The sequence below is a fragment of the Ixodes scapularis genome, unplaced genomic scaffold, assembly GCF_016920785.2.
Source record: "Ixodes scapularis isolate PalLabHiFi unplaced genomic scaffold, ASM1692078v2 PGA_scaffold6__148_contigs__length_123643588, whole genome shotgun sequence".
NCBI lineage: Eukaryota > Metazoa > Arthropoda > Arachnida > Ixodida > Ixodidae > Ixodes > Ixodes scapularis.
In genome coordinates, this window is record NW_024609881.1 from 43010213 (window position 1) to 43034372 (window position 24160).

General features: G+C 42.8%; 1 protein-coding gene across 1 annotated transcript in view; it reads left to right on the forward strand.

Annotated features, from left to right (window-relative positions):
* Positions 1-24160, forward strand: part of LOC120840044 (MAM and LDL-receptor class A domain-containing protein 1) — a 129200-nt gene that overhangs the window by 97278 nt on the left and 7762 nt on the right. Inside the window, exons 12-18 of the mRNA XM_040210475.1 lie at positions 4678-4801; positions 10524-10682; positions 12627-12913; positions 13828-13930; positions 14203-14328; positions 17646-17899; positions 22584-22833. Of these exons, the coding sequence (XP_040066409.1) occupies positions 4678-4801; positions 10524-10682; positions 12627-12913; positions 13828-13930; positions 14203-14328; positions 17646-17899; positions 22584-22833 (1303 nt within the window). The remainder of the gene's footprint in view (positions 1-4677; positions 4802-10523; positions 10683-12626; positions 12914-13827; positions 13931-14202; positions 14329-17645; positions 17900-22583; positions 22834-24160) is intronic.

Below are 24160 nucleotides of genomic sequence, written 5' to 3' on the forward strand. Positions count from 1 at the left end.
TGCTCAGCAATTTTGTAATTGAAATCATGCACTTACACACAATGTTAAAGAAGTTATTTACAAAAAAATAATTAACAACTTAATTATCTCGGACTTTAATAATTTTCCTAAATGGGCCCCTGTCCCAGGACCCAAACGACACAAGCCATTTTTTGTTGCGATGAGTAGTTTTCGCAGGAGCGATTTGGCCTGAGTTTCCTGAAACACCCTGTATATATAGAAATATATATATGACTTTGATCTGTCAGTGCCCCTTTAAAGCACCGTAAGTTACCAAAAAATGGTCCATAGATTCAGGTTGAGGAAGCAGTGGCCACGAGAGTGAAATACTATTACAAGTTCACTTTGATTAAAGTGATATGAGAAAAACAGGTATGGTTAATTCAGTAAACATAAACCTGGAAGCTATCCTTTGCAGATTCGGCTATGCATTGTAAAAGCTATCATTTAGGCACGTTGCCTTTAAAATTGTAATGACGATATTTGCGGTTTCATTTAAAAATGTTGAGAGCTAGTCCAGTTGGTAATGGTTTAACATGATGAGATATAACACCGCAAAAAGGGTAAAGGAAATAACCAGACAATAAAGAGCGCTGAATCTCAACTATGTATTTTTACTGATAGAAAAAGAAAAAACAAACGCACATTGTTCTGTAAATTTATACGCACACCTTCTCCCCATTATACTTGAGTGTTACGGCACGCGCTGGACCTACATTTTGAATTTGGGGAATTCCAGCTCCTCAGTAGACAGCGGCACTGACGCTGCGTTGATGCAGTTTCTTCTGCGACTGTAGATGTAGAATGCCTCAAGCACCTCACGGGTCACTTTTTCTTTGTGCCTTCCCAAAACTGGGGGGGGGGGGGGGGGGGGGGTATTAAAAAACGGTTCCCACAGGCGCTCTTTACAGTGCACTCCGAGGCGTCCTCCCACTGCGGCTGCGAGAGAGGTTACCTGTGCTCACAGAGCTTATCGTTCAGTCAGCGTCCCGTTTGCCCAACGTAGCTGCGGCCGCAGGAGAGGGAATGCTGTACACAACGCCCGTGGCACATTGCACAAACAGCTTGGCGTGCTTTAATTTCAAATGTTCTTTTTGATTACCTCTGCCTTCGCATTAACTACGGGACAAATCCGACTCGTTTTTGTGGAGCTGAAAAAACACTAGAGCTCCTTGATAGACATGCTGCGCTGCGAAGTTCTACAGAACAAACGCGTGTCACGGGTCACTTTTTCTTTGTGCCTTCCCAAAACTGGGGGGGGGGGGGGGGGTATTAAAAAACGGTTCCCACAGGCGCTCTTTACAGTGCACTCCGAGGCGTCCTCCCACTGCGGCTGCGAGAGAGGTTACCTGTGCTCACAGAGCTTATCGTTCAGTCAGCGTCCCGTTTGCCCAACGTAGCTGCGGCCGCAGGAGAGGGAATGCTGTACACAACGCCCGTGGCACATTGCACAAACAGCTTGGCGTGCTTTAATTTCAAATGTTCTTTTTGATTACCTCTGCCTTCGCATTAACTACGGGACAAATCCGACTCGTTTTTGTGGAGCTGAAAAAACACTAGAGCTCCTTGATAGACATGCTGCGCTGCGAAGTTCTACAGAACAAACGCGTGTCACGGGTCACTTTTTCTTTGTGCCTTCCCAAAACTGGGGGGGGGGGGGGGGGGGGGTATTAAAAAACGGTTCCCACAGGCGCTCTTTACAGTGCACTCCGAGGCGTCCTCCCACTGCGGCTGCGAGAGAGGTTACCTGTGCTCACAGAGCTTATCGTTCAGTCAGCGTCCCGTTTGCCCAACGTAGCTGCGGCCGCAGGAGAGGGAATGCTGTACACAACGCCCGTGGCACATTGCACAAACAGCTTGGCGTGCTTTAATTTCAAATGTTCTTTTTGATTCCCTCTGCCTTCGCATTAACTACGGGACAAATCCGACTCGTTTTTGTGGAGCTGAAAAAACACTAGAGCTCCTTGATAGACATGCTGCGCTGCGAAGTTCTACAGAACAAACGCGTGACTAAAATTGAAAGGAAAAGGATGAGTTTACATTGAGATGAGGAGAAACACAACGAACACGAATGGGCGCAGACTAACAACTGTTTATTTTTTTTTTTTTTTTTCCTTTTCAATGCATGAGTTTCCCGATGCGTGAGTTTGGAAAGGAGCGAACGCTATAAATCAATGTACAACCAACTAGCCCAAACCCAAGTCCAAACTAGAGCTCCTCAAAGTTTTCTCACGTTCTCTTTTTTTTTGTATTATGTGAGACTGTGTGTGTTGTTTTAAATACGGGATAATCACTGGTCTCTTTTTTTTCATACCGCATATTTTGCACCGGCTACCCTTTCTTCTCTTCAGCAATGTGCCTGCCACGTTTAACAGCAGTGTTGATGGATATCCAGCACTTCTGAGTCTATCAATTTGCAACTCGAAGCTGTCCCCGAGAGCGTAGAAGCAGGATTTCATCAATGCTGAGCCTAGACAGGCTAGCACAATGCCCCTTTTGCCAATTTTTGAGTGGGCCGACCTGCCATCTAAAATACCTTTCTTAGATCTTGTTCTATACTTTAACTAGAAATGGAAGTTTTCTAGATTGAATAAAATTTTGAGGTACTATAGCAGACAAACTTCAGTTTTGCGGGATACGCGGTATTTCCTTATCGCTGTTTAAAAGTTACCACACTACAAGAACGCAATATGCAGTAGTAAATGGAGTAATGTCAGTCGTTCAGTACATACAGTATGGGATTCCTCAGAGGTCCATTCTTGGTCCTATATTATTTTTTATACATTAACGACATTGTAAACATACACGGCAGTTCAAATATAGTCCTATATGCAGATGACCAATATTTTCTTTTCTTGCTCGAACATATACGACCTCTTTGGAAATGCGAAAAAAATGGTTGCGGGGATTAGACTTATGGCTTAGATCTACTATACTTTATTTAAACATACAAAAAACAAAGTGCTTACTGTTTAGACCAAAATGAATTATACTACCTTCCACTTTGCAATTAAAATTCCAGGACTGTTATATTCAACCATCTTCAACCACTCGATTCTTGGGGGTTTTATTAAATCAAAACCTATAATGGACGTCACGTACTGATTCTTTCAGAACAAGTCTTTGTCGAGCTATTGGTGTCTTAAATAGATTAAGATATTATCTTCCAACAAAAGTGAAACCGCAAATTTCTTCCGCGCTTGTGCAATCTCGCATAAGCTACTACATTTTTGTTTGGCCAACTACATCCCAAACAAATCTAGACAGTATTGCATACATACAAAATTGAGCATTGTGAGAAATTGGTAACATTCAACGTCTTAAAAGTGCCACACTATATTTTAGATCGTATCAAATACTCAACGTAAGAGATCTACATAAATACACACTATCACTTGAAATTTGGCGGCAATTTCATCTCGAAAAATTGGTGTTCCATACTAAATACCACGCGAAAGATAGCCCGTATACTTTCAGGCTACATTTATTAATAAAATCGCGTTCGCGCACGAATTATAGAGACAAGAGGTTGAGTTTTTTTTTTATACCACACCATTTAAACCAGTACCCATACATTTTAGATTCACTGGATTGCGTACGATCACTCTATCAATACAAAAATACTGTAAAAGAACATATACTCACAGGGAATAAAACCGAATTTGTTTTAAGCAAGATGCTTAGGATGAAAACGAGCAAATTTTCTTTCACGTTATGTTGTTTTGTGATGTATTTGTTTTGTTTTGTAGAGATTTTTAGATTGGAGTGAAATTGTATCACTCCTCATTTGTTTCATGTTTTTGCTACTATTGCTGCCAAAAGAGATACACGGCCCCGTCAGTCATTTATGCCTTTAGCCATGTCCCTTGAGACATCTCTATCTGTTATGTCTTAAATAAAGGTAAAGGTACCTTCTTCTGGAATCACAAATTTAAACGTGAGGCCCCCAAACACTCGGGAAATTTCCCCATTACTTGGTTCACCTGCGTGTGCAACACTTTTCCTCTTTCTGAAACAAAACAAAACACGTAACGGCTTATTTCTTGAGTAAAGAGAGGGGGAAATGCGTGCAATAAGAAGCACGCCAAGCAATTTGTGCAATGTTCCACTGGCGTCCTGTACAGCATTACTTTCTCGTGTGGCCACACCAACGTGGGTCAAACGAGAGGCGTCCTGAATGATACGCTCCGTGAGCAAAGGTTCTCTTTGGGAGCCTCAGTGGGAGGACACCGTTCAGTTCATTCTAGAGAGCGCCTGTGCGAACTGTCTTTTAATGCCACCACAATTTTTACAGGCACAAGGAAAAGGGGAAATTTGAGGTGCTTGAGGCATTCTACATCCACAGTGGTGGAGGAAACTGTAGTAGCGCAGCGTTAGGGGCGTTGTTTACTGAGGAGGTGGAATTCCTGAAAGTGACACTGAAGATTCAGCACTTGCCGTAATACTTAGATTTCACGAGCAGATGTGCGTGTGAAGGTGTAGAACAATGTGTGTTTTCTTCCTCCTTTTTTACGAGTGAAATTACATAGCTGCGAGTCAGCGCTGTGCCCTGTCCAGTTTGTCGCAACCTTTAGTCATTTTGCGCTGTTATATAGAATTATGTTGAGGTTTCAACTGAATTTTGTTGGTAGAAACAAGCACCTGGTTAATTTGGTGGTCACTCACCATTTTTTGAAGGTCATCTTTGAGGCAGAGGCAGGATCCGGAAAGTCACTTGGTTACGTTGCCCTGGATGACATCAAGGTCTACGCCAACGAATCCTGCGAAACTTTGCCTAAAAGGCTACCCGGACACGTTGAAGGTCAGCATGTCCAAATACGTATAGTAAACTTGATGATTGCTAGAGGGTGCATCGAAACTCTGTATGACTTCTTTGCACTGATATAAGCACAAATAAGTATTTGGTAAAGATCAAGTTGGGTAAATGACGAAGACATAAAAATTCCTCACATGGTGTATGTCGAACAAGAGCGTTACTCACAAAGGACAATAGGATGTTTTTTCTATCCCGGAGGATAGAGAAAACATCTCCTTCATTAAAAAATATCGTTATTTCGCTGCATAAATGCAAAGCTAAAGTCGTGCTTTTTCCCACACCTGGAGCCGCGAGTGGCAGCCGAGGGAACTAGGGTGAAAATATTACGTGACCTCGCTCGGCTCTAAGCTGCAGCATAACGCGTGCTAATGACAGCAGAGAGAGGTAAAGGAAGCGTCCTCCGAGGGAGCACACGGGAAGCTAAACGGCACCCTGAATTACGTTAGAAGGAGGGGGACCAGGTGTGACCCTGAAGGCTGGGAGTGAGTTGAGGGGTGCCAGAAAGGCCAATCTTTATTTTCCTTTTTTTTACATCTAGGACACACAGGCGAAATCGGTTTTCTGTTCTTTGCTTCAGAAGTGTCAGAGGACAACTTCCACAAATTTTTGATCGAAGTCATTGCACCCCCCTTCCCTTTAATCTGTTGTTGATACAACGTGATGTCTGGCCTACACACCTAAATCCACATTCAAGTGGTATCTAATACACAACACCATTCTCACAATTTACCGATTTTTTCCGATGGTTCTTTTTGCAGTTATTCGCTCCCGTTTGAAATGGCGATGATCCACTCAGTTTAAAATCCGAGCTAAAGACCGTGTCTATTCCAAGCTTTTTCGCACATGACTGCAGCGAGAGTTGAATTATGCATGCTTGGTGAAATCATTGGCAGCAATGTTCGATATAGTCCATGTATATTAACGACCTTTATCACTCTTTAGAATAGACTCGGTTGATGCAGAGAGGGAGTCAATAGAGTTGAATCCCGTAAAGTTCCAAGCAGCTCCACGTATATCGGTAAAGAGTTTCCTAGCGAATCTAGAGTTTTATCTGAAGTCGACGGTAGTCGAATACGACGAAAGGAAGGAAGTGCAAAATACGGTGTTTGTATAGGGTCGTCGGTAGCACCCATTTTAGCGGAATCGACTCAGATTGCTTGGATTACATAGTGCATAATAAACTGCAGGAGATGTCTCCGGATATGAGGTTAGCAAGAAGATATGTGAACAACATCTTGATATGCACGGTAAACGATCGTCTAACAGGAAGTCTGGAACGTGAGCCAAGATCAGCGGCTCCGGATTTGAAGTTTACCACGGAAAAACCGGAGAGGGAAGTACTAGAGTTCCCAAACTTACGTATTCATGTGAATCAAGGGTTATGTTGGGAATACGGAAAGGAAAAATCTAAACCGGTATGGCCCAGGATTAGCTCTAATTCGAAAACCGTAAAGGCTGGGGTTGTAAAGTCGTTGGTCAGAAACGCGCTAGACAGATCGTGTGTTCATTTTATCACGGATTCGGTTTAAAAACAGTGCAAAATGTTTATCAGTGTAGTATATGGTGGCAGTTTTATCAAGCGGTAATTAGAAATTGTTATTAATGAAAGGTTAAAAACGGAACAAGGTGAAAGGACACAATTTTCTGTGATCCCTTATTTTTACGAATTTTCTTACAACTTGAAGGTATGTGCTAAAACGTTTGGAGTAGACACGGTCTTTAGCTCAGATTTAAAACACAGTATATTCCCTCCATTTCAAACGGATGCGAATAACTGCAAAAAGAACCATCGGGAAAAATCGGCAAATTGCGAGAGTGGTGTTGTGTATGAGATACCACTGGAATGTGGCTAAAGTATGTAGGCCAGACATTACGTTGCATCAGCGACTCTTTAAGTGAACACAAAAGAAACGTGAACAGTACACATAACTCAGAAATCGCAAAAGGTGTCCACCAATGTAACAACTACTCTGCGATTTGGTCGGAGACAGAAATCATTTACAAGGAGAGAAATGGTGCAAAAAGGTTAGTAAGGGAGTCGGTGCGGATTAAATCTCTGGGTAATTCTATAAGTCAAGCTTCGTTACAGTTCCGTAAAAATTCCAAAAGCTTTTTAAGAATATATACAGGGTGCGGCCGTAAAAACTTTCACATTTGGCACGCCTAGCAAAAATCGAATTTTAAACGTACATACCTGAAATTGGGCACACGAACGTCGTTTATTCCAAAGTTTTTTGCCTATTTCTTTCAGACGTCAACTCGGGAGTAGCGAATTATTAGAAAGATAACAAAAATGGCAGACGTGCATTTCCTGTGGCCTATACCGGCCCGTTCGCCGTCTGCTATCTAATTCGCGGCGCCGCTCCCAGGTGGCGCACTGAACGCAAAAACACGGGAAACGCCGCACGAAAGGCTGGTGTGGGGCGAGATAATCGCGATAAAAAGTGTTTTTACCGAAATATGTGAACGATTACGCCCTTTTACTTGAAATTTAAAAACTGTCGGACGCCCTCGTTTAATAAAAATATGCTCTAAAGCAGACGAACGTGTGTCTTCCTTTGTCGTCTGCTTATCTGTTGACGGTTCCGTCCCCGGTGAAAGCTCAACTTTGGAATCAAGAGTGCCGCTGCTGGCGTATTGATTGTTTCTATTGATTGTTTTTGTTGCACTGTCTTCTGCAGTTATTATCAACATATTTTCCGCGCCGCCCTGCGATACCGCAATACTCGGCATGTGAGTGTGCTCAGGCAGTCAAGTGGTACGTGGAGAGGAACTCGGTGGCCACAGCACAACGAAAAATTCGCACTGCATTTCATAAACGCCCGCCTTCACGCCCGACTATTTTGACTTGGGCGGATCGTTTTTTGAGTGGAGAAGACTTTAAAAAGAAGAATCCAGTCGGTGAACGTGAGAGCCTTCTGAAAAATGAGGAGCTCATTGAAGCGGTGCTTGCTGTTTTCGAGAGCGACCCACAATTCTCAACAAGACGAGCAGGAATTTCGGAAAAAAGCGTAAGACGGATTCCGCGGAAAAATAATTTGCGCCCGTACAAGATGCAAGTTGTCCAAGCCCTACACGACGGCGACAACGTCTGACTTTTAGAATTTTGCATGGCGGAGTTGTTGCGAATTAAGAGCAACCCGGGGCACCTGCAATTTCTTTTATTTAGTGACGAAGTAAACTTTCACCTAGATGGACGTGTGAACCGCCAGAACAGCAGGATATGGGCTCGCGATAACCCTCATGCCGTGGACGAACGGCATCTCCATTCACCGAAGGTGACATGTGGAGTGGGATTTGGCGTGAAGGCATAGTGGGTCCCCCTTTTTTTTTTATGGCACCGTTAACGCAGATGCCTACTTGGACATACTGAAAACGGAAATGCTCCCTGAGCTTGAAAGGTCCCACATGACAAAAGAAAACTGTATATTCATGCAGGATGGGGCGGCTCCCCATTACGCATAGAGTGTGAGGGCATGGCTCAATAACACGTTCCATGGGCGGTGGATGGGTCGGGGATCAGACTATATGGACTGGCCTCCACGATCCCCCGACTTAAATATGTGCGACTTTTTTCGTATGGCGATTTATAAAAGGACTTGTCTACAAGACGAGGATCCCCAGCATCGAAGAGCTGAAAGGAAAAATTGAGGGCGCGTTCCTTGAGATCGACGATGGGATGCGCGAAAGGGGTTTCCTGGCGTACGAAGCTCGACTTCGGCTTTGCGCGTCTGTAAACGGCGGGCACATCGAATCGGCCGAACCCTTATCGTTTAAAGGGCCGCTGCAGCATCAACGTTATTTCAAATCGCCGTGACAGAAGAGGCGTATCAGAAGATGTATTTTTCATGAGTAAACAATTGAATGAACGCAAAACTTCCACTTCCTGACGGAATTTAAACTATTAGTTTCCCTCTTACTTTCTCTCGTGCTGCTTGCCGCACGCGGAGAGCAAAGTAGAGGCTGCTGATAGAGGTACCAATGGGAAACTATCAAAAAGACGACTATCTCTCTCAAATACCAGCCATTTTATCACCGGCCCACCGAAATGACTTCAGCACCGTAAATATTGCTCCATTTAATACGATATTTTTTTTTTGTTTTTTTTTAAATATGTCTTGCGACATGTGTGTTAATTATTAATTATACCCAAGCTGTATGAAAAAAAAAATTACTTTATGTGTTGCAGCGGCCCTGTAAAAATCAGAATGAAATGATAACTCAAAACGCACTTGTCTGCAACGGTAGCAGCACCACTTGCTCTTCCAGGCTGTAAATAAATGATCTCGTCGCATCATGGTGTCTTCTTGCTTGCATGACGATCTGTCAAAACTTGACTTGAAACAGGTAGTTTCAACAATCGTCCATATATTTCAATCAAATCACTTTTTATCACGATTATCTCGGACGACACCAGCCTTTTGTGCGGGGTTTCCCGCGTTTTTGCGTTCAGTGCGCCACCTGGGAGCGGCGTCTCGAACCAGATAGCAGACGGCGAACGGGCAGGTATAGGCCATAGGAAATGCACGTCTGTCATTTTTGTTATCTTTTTAATAATTCGCTACTCCCGAGTTGACGTTTAAAAAAAATAGGCAAAAAACTTTGGAATAAACGACGTTCGTGTGCCCAATTTCAGGTATGTATGTTTGAAATTCGATTTTTGCTAGGCGTACCAAATGTGAAAGTTTTTACGGCCACACCCTGTATATATACATATATATATATATATATATATATATATATATATGTGTGTGTGTGTGTGCGTGTGTGTGTATAATGAAGTAAAGTAAATATAAAAACACTGGACCGGGAAAATTTAATAAGTCAAAGATGCGTACTGTCGGAGTTACTAATTCGAATTTATTACGACGTTTCGAGCGGGGACCGCTCTTCAGCAGGTAACCGAGTGTACAGCGTTACCTGGTGAAGAGCGGTCCCCGTTCGAAACGTCGTAATAAACTTCGAATTAGTAACTCCGACAGTACGCATCTTTGACTTTATATATATATAGGGTGGTTCAAGTCACCAGGCTCGATCTAAAATAGACCGTAAAAATTGACGCCTGCACGTAGCCTTCTAAACTTTTCGTCAAAGGCGCATTTCATAGGTCGGACTTTTCTTGTAAAATTACAAAGCGTAGTTTTCTTTCTGTAAAAAAATAAGGTCAAGAAACTTGCCAGGGTCTACGGCGGGCAGCGACGCAGACGACAGGGAACAGTGTTCTATGGAATAGGTACGTTCCAAAGCGCATCGTCTAGATGGTGTTTACTGTGTTTTCCATAAAACAGACATTTTTGAAACGAAAATCTACCTGGCGCTTTGAAGGACGGGAGCCGACGGAAATGAGTGAGAGGGGTACACCCCACCGCGGGAGTTCTACAACTGAGGTAATCTAGTAATGTTGCAGCAGACGCCACAGAGTCACGTGACATTCCTTGATATCACGTGACTATGTGACGTCTCATGACGTCACAGCGTCAGGCAACACCACGGCTTAATTTATGTAAGGCGACGTGATCACGGGGTGACAGTCATGTAAAAGCCGCGTCTAAATTTAGCGGGGAAAGATCACATGTCTCGCTATAGTAGCACGTCAAGTTCTGCGCAGCTTGGATTTTATAACCATAATAAATATAACTTTTTCGTTCTCTTTTAAATTTTTTTTTGTTTTTTGTACATCAGTCGTATTTTCTCTTGTCACTTACAGTGGACCGCCTTTTGAGTTGTGACTTTTCTGACCAGTCATTCTGTAACTGGGCGTTCCGTCCGAGGATAAGCGGCGTCAGGTGGCGCTTCGGTTACAGAGCTTCTCAGTACCCTTCACGAAGCAACATCGGACCAGTAGCTCTTCCCGCCGGAACTAAAGGTGCGTGAATCTTACAGCGATAGTTGTTATGGTCCCTTGCCACCACTGCGAATGACGTACTTTGTTGATGTTGATGTTCTTGTTGTTTGTGAAGTGGGGCGAAGGGTGTCCGTCGCCGATTTTGCAAAATCCTCGAAAAAGGTTGTCCGCCTACCGCTGGAATCAAACCTTAGTCCGCTGCGTGGGAAGCGAATGCGTGACCACAAAGCTACGCTACTTTTTGTTTTTATATTGCTCAACCAATCACCCACAATTTACTGTGGGTGATTGGTTGAGCGGGGTATAGTAGATTTACAAAGACAAGGAGCAACATGGCGATGGTTTTTTTTTGCTGCTTCATTGGCTCTATCATATTGTAGCTTCGGCTGCGTCTGGCCCATCATTGTTTGATCATAGTGTGAAACGGACTGCACCTGGTTTCACTGTATTACGGTTTTGTAAGTGACGAAACCATTTTCCATGTCTGAAGCTGCCCTCACAACATTTCGATAAATAAAAAAATACAAATTATACTTGAATTCTTTTTGTCACAAGTCTCTTCCACAGCCCATTACCTAGAGGATTAAAAATATATCCAGTGTGCAAGATAAACAAATATATATATATAAGATCAGTATGTCACAGTTTAGGGAATACACCCCATTTCATCCCCGAAAGTTCAACTGACAACTGATATTCGCAGGACAGATTTTTCTAAGATTGATGATAACGTTTTGACATGACATAAACACCGATACCGCAGGCCAAGATGGGCAAGAACACTTAACGATCTCGATACCTTTCGGTGTTCGTGTCGTTTTTCCTGTAGTCCAGAAGTTTATGTAATATTCAGTCTAAACCAGCTCGATTGCGTCCTTAGATTCACTTCAAAGATTTGGCTCATTCTTAATTTTTCCCGCACTGCCGCGCCCTCCCCTCGCAAGGAAAAACAAGGGGTACTTTATCTTTATGACAAAGCCGAGGGGTACGGACCGTGAGCTGGAATGTTTTCATGCTTTTTACGTTGGCAGTGTCGATTACCTCGCTCAAGTTAGCAGGATGGCTTCAATAGATGTAAAATTGAAAATAAACTTCACTGCGCTTGAAAAGTTGCCGAGAAATTTTTATCGATGTATAATTTCGCTCCAATTCAGTTTTACGGCTAGATTTAGTTCGGAAATTACGTGCTCCCCTTTGCGTCACTCGTATATGTTCTACTCTGTTTCGCACCGTTCTTTAAAGTCGCCGAGAGATTACGAACGGCAGTAAGGAGTTTCAGCTGTCCCCCTTCCATCGTGACCTTCCCACCTTTAATAATGCTTCGACGTCTCGTAAGCCCCGAGCCTGCACACACCGCCGCCGTATTTAGGAAGACCACGAGCACGTGCTGGAAGCCGGGTGTCCGAAAGAGATGTTCTGCCTTTGAACGTGAGACGTTCTTTCGCTAGGGGTTTGGCATTTCGTGAAGCCCAGATAAAAGCATGAACGCGAGACTCAATACTGATTGGTTGATGGGTGGTAGAGTGGGAGTGATCTGCTCGCCGCTGAATGTGGGAGGTCATGTTATCAGAAGGTAAGCGAGGAAGAGTGATGCGGTCGAGGAGGATCTCGACCACCTGTGCAAACTAAGGAAGATGAGCTCGGCAAGAGTATGGATGGCTCTGGAAGATCGCCAGGTTTGTGAGCCCGAATAGCGGTGATATCGCTTCGTTCTAGAAGCAACCATCAAAGTACAAATGTTACGCGTTAAGCTAGCTAATGAAGGGAGCCGTGAATATGGGCGTCAGGACTCTCGAAGCTCAGGGTGACGGTAAACGTTTGTGACTCTATAACGTTTCACGTATGAAACAGAATTCCGTAGCAATTTGTTTTACATGCGTTTTTCATTCTGTCAGTGATTATGATCAGTGTTAACACGTGCCATGTAAATGGAGCACACTATCGATTTCGATGCTCTTCCAACAGGCGACTATATCTTTGCAAGTGAGGCAACAATCCTCCAGAATCGAGGTGCTCTGGTCCTGACTTCTCCCATGGTCCCAGAGCAAACCCAGCCTGTCTGCGGCATCTTCCGATACCACATGTTCGGTGCGCTCGGAGCCTCCTTGAAAATTTCGTTGGAGAAAAACACAGGAGATGGCTCTCCTGGCTCCATTGAGGGGCACATTTTCGTCGATCACCGAGGCCGATCAAGTGTGGACCGCTGGTTCCTCGTTCGGCGCACTCTGGACATGAATGGCCGGTTCAACCAGGCGAGTTTACCCTTATTTTTTGACTGAATAGGGAGTTTTAGAAACTTGTTCCAGCACCTCCGATAACGATTTTCACTATTTCGCCGACACCTTTGCGCATGTATATCGTATGGCTATCGTGTATCCTGATCGGATCTATGGAAATGATCTACTAATACTCACTATTAGGAAGTTTTAGTGGATTGTTCTGATTATCCCGTTGACGGTACTGGATACTCTGCTGACATATTTGCGCCCGGATGGTATCGCTATCAGTATCGTTACTCGGGACATCGGAATTATCTACCAAACCTCTTGATTACTGGTGCTCTGTTTTACGCAGACAGCCGATTTTGGCGAGATATCAAAGCAGTGACACTAGAGCTGCCAACCCTGAACCCGTTGCGTCAGATGTAGTATGGGGCAATATGGGTGCAGTACAGCCTGTTCCAGAAGCACAATGTGAAATGAATGCAGACTAAACCCCTGTCAGCTAAATTTAAAAAAGAAAAAATTGAAAAATACACGCGAAATATATATATATATTTTTTGGACTGCCTGCTCGCAAACCGTTTCTACATATGCGCAGTGCCGACAGCAGCGCCAAATCACTGGCATGACGTCAGAGCCACGCGTTGGTGTATCCAACACGTGATGTCGGCAGAAAGAGAGCGCGTGGGAAAATGTCGGTGTTTGCATCATATTCTAGTCGCTTTCTTGATGGCTTACTTTTAATTCACAGATATTATATGGCGTTCCCGAAAGAGTAAATCCCGGGTGTACAAAAAATGTGCTCGGCTCAGACATTTCGAAAAAAAATAAGCATCAGAGCTCAATTTAATCATTCAGTTACGACAAATTTCTTTAATTTTTTTTCCTTGCCTTAGCGACTCTCGACTTGCGTAGGAGAACGACAATTGTGCCTCTCCTTCCAGATTACGATTTCGTTTATGAGCTGGACACACTGGCCGGCCGAGATGGCGGTAGGTCCGATGGAGTTCACACCTGGGCCTTGTCAGCAAGCCACCGACATTCAAGGTAATTACGAAGAAAACATTATTTTCTTATCATGGGTCCAAACGAATGCTAAATATTAAAATAAAAGCGCGCAACCACGGCTTCAGTTAATTTTTTTTTAATCTTCAAATTAAACAAAATGTCGACTTAATAATTATGCGAAAGTCAAGTCTATCTATTCTAGACTATTCACGCCCCAATCAAACGTCATTGTAAAAGATGAGTATTTTTTTTTACTAAAGATAGTTTTACACTTACGGTTTCAAGGTTTTAGTTGTCATTTACTTTGTCAGGTTGGTGTGACTTCGAGTACGACACCTGCCAGTGGAATGTCGGTGATGCTAGCACCGGCTGGAAACTCCAGTCTAACAGCTGGTCGGGCTTCAATTCCCACATCCGTTCTGGACCGCCTGATTCACGTAAGCCTACGTTGTGTTTTCGCTGTTTTTTATCTTGTTAATAAACGTTCCCTACCTTAGTGTCAAATAAAATATAAATATGTCCCGTACGCATAAAAGGAGGTAAAGAAAATATTTCAAATTATACAAGCCTCAAATGAACCCTATATGTGCCTTATCTAGTTTTGATACGTTCTGATAAGTTTATTCGACATGTCACGAATGGAGTATTTTCTTTCTCAGTAGGACATCATAAAGGCTGCTCCACACACTCGTGATTGATTCTGGCCGAGTACATGGCAAAGTTTTGTGGCTTCTTACGACGAGACACTGGCTCAATCTATTTGTAGACTGGGGAAAATTCTGATACGCGCATCTTTCCTAGTTGTGTAGCCATCATTCTTTCATCGTGGCCTAGAAATATTTCTAACGACGTTGTAAGAGCCAATTTATTAAGGATGAGGCGTAGATCTACAAGCGCACGATTAGAAGATTTTTTCCCTCTTTCCCCACCATTTAGACAACTGGAAAATAGACAGTTTTAATACATTTTTATTGGATTTTGCAAATGCTGCAAAAACATTCTGTTGAAATGCACGACGATCAGTGACGGATAGCCCCAATGTGTCAGTCGCAAACACTCACAAAGGGTTTCCACGCACACGGGCAGATTCAGACGCAGATGTGTGAAGCAGTCTCAAGCCTCGTTCACATGGTGCGAATTTTCTTGCGATTTGGCAAAGGCGGCGTAGAGCACCGCAACATCCACCGCACTTTTTTTCGCCGCACGAGCGACGTTGCAATTTCGCAATCCCCAGTAAAATCGCAATGTTTACGTTAAGCGTTGTGTAGTCTGATAGGATGCAACCCACAAGGCTCTTTTCACAAAGAGCAATAAGGGTAAAAGTTGTTTCGTAGAATTCGGTCAATAAACCGGCCCTGAGAATGACGCACGGGTCAATGACAAACCGTATGCGCCTGGCGCATACCTTTTTAACTATGATAGCCTCCTCACCCTCCCCAACACACAAACACACACACACTCATACACGCACAGGCACACACGCGCGCAAACACCCACACACACACGTACGCACACGCACACACACACACACACACTCCAAATCTATCAGTAGTGCCGCGTACCTAACCAAAGAACGTTGAACGTTACAAACATAGCAGTGGAGTGTTGTTTCCGCGCTTTTAAACTTTCCCTCTCAGGAACATACGACAAGATTACTTTGCCAATATTTGTTGTCTCGACGGCCAATTTATGCACTAGAGCACGGACAATTCCCGCCAACCGAACAAATTTATTACAGGTGCTTCCGGTGTAAAATTAATTCCGACTTCGGAAGGCTTGAACCTTGTCAGCTTGCCATCGGTGATCCTTGAGCTCAGGTTTCCGTAGGTGTTCATGCACTCTGCTATTCTAAATTTCGTTCACGCACTTCTGTTTGACTGTAACCAAGCGCCCTGTAATTTCTTGTGACCAATTACGACATATTAGTGGAATACACTGTTGCACTTGCGGTATTTGTGAGAAAGCCCTAGAAACAGGTATTACGTATGACCGCTCTGTAGGTGAGTGAGTGAGAATATGTTTATTGATTCTTTGTAAAGCGGTAAAGAAAATGGCTAGAATTAACGGAGAGGGCCTGGGTCCGTTCCTCTGGAGTGGAGGAGCCAGGCAGTATTTTTTATTGACGCTTCGGAGTAGTCATATATGACATTGAAGCTTTTGCCTCATTTGCGATGTCAAATCTACGCAATAATAATGACAAATAGTCGGTTATAACAACGTTAACAAGTATTTAAGCCCATAGTGAAGCAATGATGAGTAAAAAGTTAGGAGTTAATCTCAGATTGGAAGAAATCCTGGGCCTCCCAATAAATGGTGCTAATGCTGTCTCTCGTCACTAGCGGTCACAAGGGATCACCACGCATCCTGTCATAGACAAAACGTGAATACGTAGATCAGCCTTAAAGGGATACTTCAACGAAATTTGAAATATTCCCGTCGTGTTCAAAAATAGGTTGAATGTGATCCACAATATTCGTAAATGACAATCGCACGTTTGTATTTTGAGCCTGGTGGCTGTATTTTTCGTTATAAACGGCCCACTCTGGCAAGCGCTCGGAGAAGGCCCAGCGGAGACCACGTGCCATCCAACGCAATCGTGACGTAGGTCGTCTCAAGACGAGCAAAGCTACGGCGAGGGTGACGTCGAGAGAATGGCCTAGTCGTTCCAGCCACCGAAGCGGCTGCTTTTGTACGAATTCTGAGTGACGGGTTAATCTTCTGTAATCTTGTAGGGGGACAATAGCGACTTCTGCGACACACAAAAAGCATTCTCGGGAAGAGGGGAGTTCCTCCTGCCCCTCTTCTCTCGTCGTGGCCGAAGGCGAGACAACCTCCGTCACTAGCTGTCAAGGTTCCTAGACGGGCATTACAAGCGAGGCGTTAGCGACATCCACCAGGTACTCTTTGCTAATCGTTAAATTCGTTTTAAAATTCCTTTTGGTGACTTTTTTAACAAAATATTGGCATGTTCGATGTGATGCAGCTTTTTTGAAAACATATAGACCAAAAAATAAGCGCGGAATTTTTGTTGTATATCCCTTTAAGGCTACGGCTAAAACATGAGGAGTTTGGGTAAATCCGGGTCAGCCATTGTGACAAGTCAAGTTCAAGTCAGGTGAACAGAAAACCTGCTTCTGGTACTGATGGTGTCACCAAATCCACACGTGGCTCGATTGAAACTCGGCACTCTCTGGAGACGAGACAATCATGATCAGCTGCAGTGTTGTGCTCATCACCGAAAATAAGTTGTAAAATACCATTACTCATTAGACCTCAGAAATTAATGGGTTACTGGGATTCGTTACTTTTCTGGAAATGTCACAAATTACCTTTATCGTAGTTACCAAAACTAATGAACTTTACTTTTTGCGTTACTTTAGACATTAGTGTTTGACATCGATAAGACGATGTTACTAACTTTGGCAGCGAAAAAAGTCTTACGCAGAAATTTCACAATATTTTTTCGTTTATCGTTTGCTTATAAAATGTGTAGGATATAGAACGTGTCGCTGGAGCGTTGGCTCTTTAAATGGACAATTGTGTCAAATTCTATTGAAAATTAGTGAGTAGCGAGTAGCATATTTAATAGAGAAGGAGGTAAAATAATAACTGAAATGCTTTACTCGTTAGTCGCTTCGGATTATGTAGAGTACGTTAGTACGTTACTGAGAAATCTAACTTGTTACCAGTAACGCTGTTACTTGTACCACTTGCGATGAAGCAGCCTCTATTGTTCCATCATTCTGGTTTGCAGACTCTTTCTTGGAACTTCGGAAAGATCGGGCGACGAAGGACTCCGTGGTGACAAGCCCGTCGTTTCAAGGACGTCCTGATGCGCAGTGTTTGAAGTTCTGGTACCGAAGGGATAATGTTTCCCTTGGGAGGATCGTCGTGGAATTGGTTCCTGGGGACGGCAGCCAGCGCACCGTTCTTTGGGAACAACCGCCCTATCCGAGGGTTGATTGGATGCTGGCTCGTGTGCCAATCGCTTTCCAGAAGGAATTCCAGGTACTGTGTCCGTAAATATCGTAGATCTTTTTACGTAACATGACCTGCGACAGGGAAGGAAAAATAAAGACACAGAAAATGAACGGACAAGACACGTTTCTTTAACTGTCTCGGACTAAGTTATGTCGACTTTCCCCAGCTCGCGTGCGCGCTCATTCTTTTATTGTAGTTAATTCCTTGTTGTGTTTTGGGGGTAGGGGAGAAATGCTCAATCTCGCCTGAACTTTTCATATTTTTCATGTATTTTTACTTGTTTAGTGTATACTGCAAAGCTTTTGAATAGGACCTTGCAGGTGTGGAGTACAAAAACAACAAAAGTAAATCTATCGAAAAAGCATAAAGAGACTGGATTGGATCCACTCCATTACACTCAAATAAACAGTCGCATTCAAAAATAAACAAACAGAAAGAAGCAATGTAATTAGGTTGTAACCATAAACAACCATCACTTCAGTAATCATATTGCATTGTTTCAATCACGAAAGAATTCAACGAACAAAGCCGAACACCAGATACATAATTACATTTCTTCAGACGGTAAATTTATAAACTGTTGCTCTTTGTTACTCAAATAATGAAATCTTTTTTATATTCCATATTTCTTCTTTTAATTAAACAAGCTGGACATGTGTATGAAAGCATTGTACTATTATATATAGCATGCTTAATTATTTGTTGTATTAAAACACGACAACACTTTGACTAAAGGCGGACAAATAATTAACAAGCAGGCTCAAGGAATTGGCTACGACCTAGGTTTATATCTTAAAATAGTTTCCTATAAATCGACATTTGGAATGCACGAATTATTCTCTCAAAACTATATATTGCATCTAATTTTTTGCGTGTTTTTTACCATTCAGAAAACTCTGCAAACAAAAAAAAGAAAAGATAAAAATTGATTAAAAAAGTATTTTCAAACACACTTTTAGAATAGGTGCCTGTATTAAAATGCATTTTCCGACAGATAACCTTACTTTACAATAGCAATATTTTACTTGTAGTTTTAATATTTATTCAAGCTTTAATTAATTTTTATGATTTGCACCATAAAATTGAATATAACAGAGGTAATAATCATCTAAACCGGGTAAATTATAGTCGCAGTGGCCAGGATTAGAAATATAAAAAAACACAAATAAATCCGAGATACATTTTGTCTACCATTTGTAACTTTTACCGTAGTTTCGGTAAAAAAAGCACGCTAAAAGTTCTTTGTTGTGCGGAATGTATTTTAGACTGGGGAAGGTCCAAAATGCGCAACCCCGTGACAATCATAAAAAAAATTACGTTCTTGGTTTATTTGAAGTAAAAAAATCTAGAGAGAACTAAGAGTATGAGGCCAAAAAGTTTTATTTTAGTGTGCCCTAGTGAAGAAGTATCCCAGCATATGTGATAATATGATAACATCTATTTGCACTCAAAGAGATGCTGGTGCTGGTTACAGATAGACCGAAGGCCTGCGGCAGGAGCCTGCAACACCTATAAAAAATTAGGGGATGTCGTTGCGGGTGGCAGTTATAAATTATAGCCACCTGTTCGAATAAAATGGCAAAATAGTGGTGTCCCCGGAGGGCGTTGTTACCAGAGCGCAAAACGAGCTTGTTCCTTCCCCCCCCCCCCCCCCCCCCCTTGGTATTGAGCTCCGGGGTACCAAGGGAGCTTCGGTTGATGTTGTTGGCTCCAGGAGAGCGTTCCCGGCTATGAATAGTTGCAACAATACTTAAACAAGCTAGCTGGCGGTGATTCATGGTAATAACACCCGAGACTCAGGGACACAAAAGGGGACGAACACAACACATCGTCTCAAACATTGAGACGTTGTGCTGTGTACGTCCCCTTCTGTGTTCCTGAGTCTCGGGTTTTATTACCATGAACAGTTTGCTAGCCGAGGCTTGATGGTCCTCGTCATATACATAATTTAATAAGGTTTTGAGAACTGGCCCCTTTCCTTGTCACAATTGGAAAGGAAATTGCCCATTAGACTATACACAGAACACACATTGGCAAGTGCCTGCTTCACTAGCGAACAAAGAAACTGGCAGCATGTATAAATTACCGCTAGTAGACTCTGTCATTTGCAAAATCTCTGACATTACGATATACTAAAAATTCTGAAAAATAAATTCCTTCTAAAATCCACCCAGAGAATCTGTACTGCGTAAAATTTGAACTTCCAACATGTATAGTCCGCGGAGTAGTCCAATAAATATCGTAGATTGTCTGGTTGTCAAACCTAAATAAATGAATAGATATCAACGGCTGTATACTTTTTAACGGGCAGTTGCTTGCGCTATTTAGCCTTAAAACTAAGCAAAAAGGTGCTTCCTTCCTTCCTTGGCAAATGAACTTCTTAGGTGTGCCCATGGTTGTCAAACAAAGCATTTTACATTCACGGTGGCAAGCTAGTATTTGAAGCGAGTCTACTTTCAAACATCTAGTATATAACAACTACGAGAATATGACGTGTTAGGCTAGTTGGTATGAGGTGAACATTTTGAGAAGAAACAGCGGCAAAGAAACTCGGCCACGAGTAAAGGAACAAACACGTCACGCAGTCCTGTCGTGTTTGTTCCTTTACTCTTGTCCAAGCTTCTTTGCCGCTGTTTCTTCCCAAGATGTTCATCTAGTATATACATGGTATTTCACAAAACAGCGACCATATCTTTTCTTGAAAAAATCTACGCATCACACAGAATAAAGTATGATAACATAGTAGCCCCTCACAAAGGCCTCGGGAGGAAAATCAAAAACGTTTCAATAATTCGCTTACAAATTATTTAAGCAACCATATTTTATTTTGGTGAGTATAATTTAAGGTATGGTTTCAGTTATAAAGTTGCATGAAATTGTCGAAACTTACTATGTCAGTGTATTTTATAAAGCAATATGGCACGTACTTCATTTTACGGTGATTCGAAATAGAAATACTCAATTTGACAAGTGTCTATAATTACGGTACCTAATATCCTACGTGGTGTCAACCTAGCTGGATGCGCCCTTGGACTGTGTTCGAAACAGATGTCACTACTGTAGAGATACTGCCGTAAAACCTAAAAGCCGAGCACACATGTTGAAGCCTGAGTACTAAAGCATGGGACTTATGTCTGGTTGCCGAACTGTGGTACGTCGACTATGGAATTCATTGTGCCCGATGTCACCTTCAACGCTTTCATTGGATATCTGCAACCTTTGTACGTGGCTCCACTTTGGAGCCAATGCGACGCGGCAATCTGGCTCGTTTCATCAAAGCAGGAAGGATCGGCCTTACCCACGTTTTCGTAAGACAGACTGTTTCACGCTTAATGTTCGCCTGAACGTGTTTCCATCAGTTTAGAATGATACATCTACAAACTCACCTGCCCGATCTTCCCCCTGACTTAGTTCCTTAATCCATTGATGCAACGATACTTCGTCATTTTGGCATTCTCAAAGAAGTTGTCAGTGCTGTTCGGTTTATAAATCAAATTTTCAATTGATTATTTAATCACGGCGTCAGAAAGGAGTTTTACCAAACGTTAGTCGATAGATTATTTCCCTTGCCTAATTACCGAAGCTGGTGTCCTGATGGTCCTGACTACTATGTCTTAAAACGGGTGCGCAGAATGCGCGTCTCGCCAACGGCAAAGTGTATTTCATTTCAACTTTAGAACCACACACCACTATTTAAACCATAGCTATGTGACAAAGGTATTTGTTTTGTGTGAACCCTCTGCTGTGCAATACTCTGGAAACTATTGAACACAGCTTTGTTTGCGCAAATGCTTATATTTTTGCTCTACACTCCAAAGAACCAAAAGAAAAAGCACCTCTAAATCAACGCGTGCTACATTCAACCTCTTCCCACGGAAGACCGTGGGGATTTCCAGTGGATGCATATCCTTTAGAAGACCCACATGACTGGCAGAAACACAGAAACACGAAGGACCAATGTCCTCGACGAGCTCGAGAAGAAGCCCGATTAGCATTTTCGTATTGAGCGATGTCCATCACTTCCCGACTTTTCAGTATCGGTATATGTCGAACACTTTATACTTTACGTAATATTATCAGTGCTCTCGAGGTTATACGTGGTACTAGATGTGTCCTCGTCTTTGTCATCATGCAATATTTAAAAAAAAGAAGACCCTGTATGTCTCAGTCAGTAAAGCACTTGGCTCAGATATCTACTCATGGTAGGTTGAGGTGCTGCCGGAGACGCGTTTATTTGGCCTTTTGTATGGTTCCATTTCGGCATAACGCTGTGCGTTGTCGGAGTTTCTTTACAGCCGGCCTTTACAACTAAACGTTGAAGTAAAATGTTACAGATCTTCCTGAATATTGACTGATAAAACATTCCCCCTTCATAGGCTACGCTTTTATTTTCTTAAGCTTTACGTGAGTATAGGACCTATACTCAGTAACAGCATAAGGTGCTCAGGAAATGCCTTTTTATGCTTAGGTTTTTTGCGTTCTGAATTGTTTTTCAGCGTTTTTGTTCAGAATAGCCGCAACACCATTGAATCAGAAGAGATAATGAGGTGCTCTTGACTTGCAGACAGCCGGCGTTTTTTTTTAAAGCTCTCAGTGGCTTTCATCAATGAGGCATGATTACTGAGAACCCTGTAAAAGAGAGTTAGCACCAGCTTGCTTCGTTGAGTGCCATACAAAAGCGAATTACAAGAGACACAAATCTTTAAACCAGGTCGTGTTCAAGGCGAAAGGTGTCGACCTTCAAAATCCTGGGACCAACTTCGGCATCGACGACCTCCAACTCGACCCGGAGCCCTGCAGGCCGCTGTTTGAATGCGACTTCGACGAAGATCTCTGCGGCTACGTCAACGACTTCCAAACTGTAGGACTGCAGTGGCTGGTCGGTACAGGACGACTCTCAAGTCTGAAGCGGCCTAGCAGATTGTCGCCTCCTCCCAGTTCTTCAGCGGACGCATCCGGAGGTGGGTACAACAAACACCGTCTAGGTAACAAGATCTAGTCCCGAATTATATACGGCATCCATCAGGTGCCAGGGCGGGGCAAATACGGGACGCGTTTGCTGCGTCAACTTTTGGCTGGGCCTCATGTCCAATGAATGCGTCGATGGACGTTTGGTGTCAAGTGTGGGTTCTAATTGTTGAGTTGCCATCATCTTAATGTAGTGACGTTAGTCTCGGTTGGAGGAAGCTGTTTGCAAGCTTGGTTTCTCGAGGGGCAGAGTCCACCTCATAAATAACAAGACCATTGAGCCAGATTCACAACGCCACATATGCGAACCAAAAAATTGACGATTACAGCATCGTGTGCAGGACTTATTAGTTGTTATTACCTTTTCAGTTCTCGTATCGTACTTCACTCTGCACCCCTTGCCACGTAAGAAATATTGAAATGAACTTGACATTTTTTTCTGGAACTAGCATACCTCAACTCAGACATTGAAATGTTTGGGTCTCCTCTGAATATCGTATAAGTACTCAATGCGTTTCCTATACAAAATAGTTCCTGTTCACGGGTCAGAATGTGCCGTGAATCATATGTGAGTTATTTTGTATTTTCATTTTTTGCGTTATACTGACTGTTACTGCCCCTTCATTTATTATTTAAAAAATGTCATGTATATATATATATATTAGACTAGTTTTGAGTGCCCGGAATCGTAGTGTAGCACTTTCTTTTTTTTTTCTTTTTGGGGGGGGGGGGGGGGGTGCTTAGACGTTTAACAGATATGATCGTGTAGAAACTTGAGTTTTAAATCTATAAACTGAAAAAACACTTTGGAGGTCCTCTCATGCGTGAACCTCGAACCATGGGAGCAGGCCACAAAAACAGCCATCAATTCAACTTTATCGATATCAGTGAGCTCCTTAGGTTGGAGGACATTAACCAGATAATAAAAGGCAAACCTAAAAATCGTAAAAACGCCTGTATTTCCGAGTCATCCAAGTATAGGCTGGTCACAAAGCGCTAAAAACATCACACAGTACAGGAGCTACTCTCGAACCAATCTAAATGCCCTGCCATCATCAGCTTTGTCGCGCTGTCACAAAAATTGTTCCGCAAATGTCGTCATAACCACGTGGGTCTCTGATAGGAATAGGGGGTTGTCGTTCAGGCGCGTTTTGAGCGTTTGGTTTCGGTTTCAGACAGTTTATAGAGTAAAGTTTGGCGCTAGATAGCTCAAACGCCGTTTTTGATTCAGGTTTTTTATGAACTGGGCTAGCCTGTGACATTGACTTCCTCCAATTTTGAAATTTAAAAATATCTCTTAAATACACTAATTCATAAGAT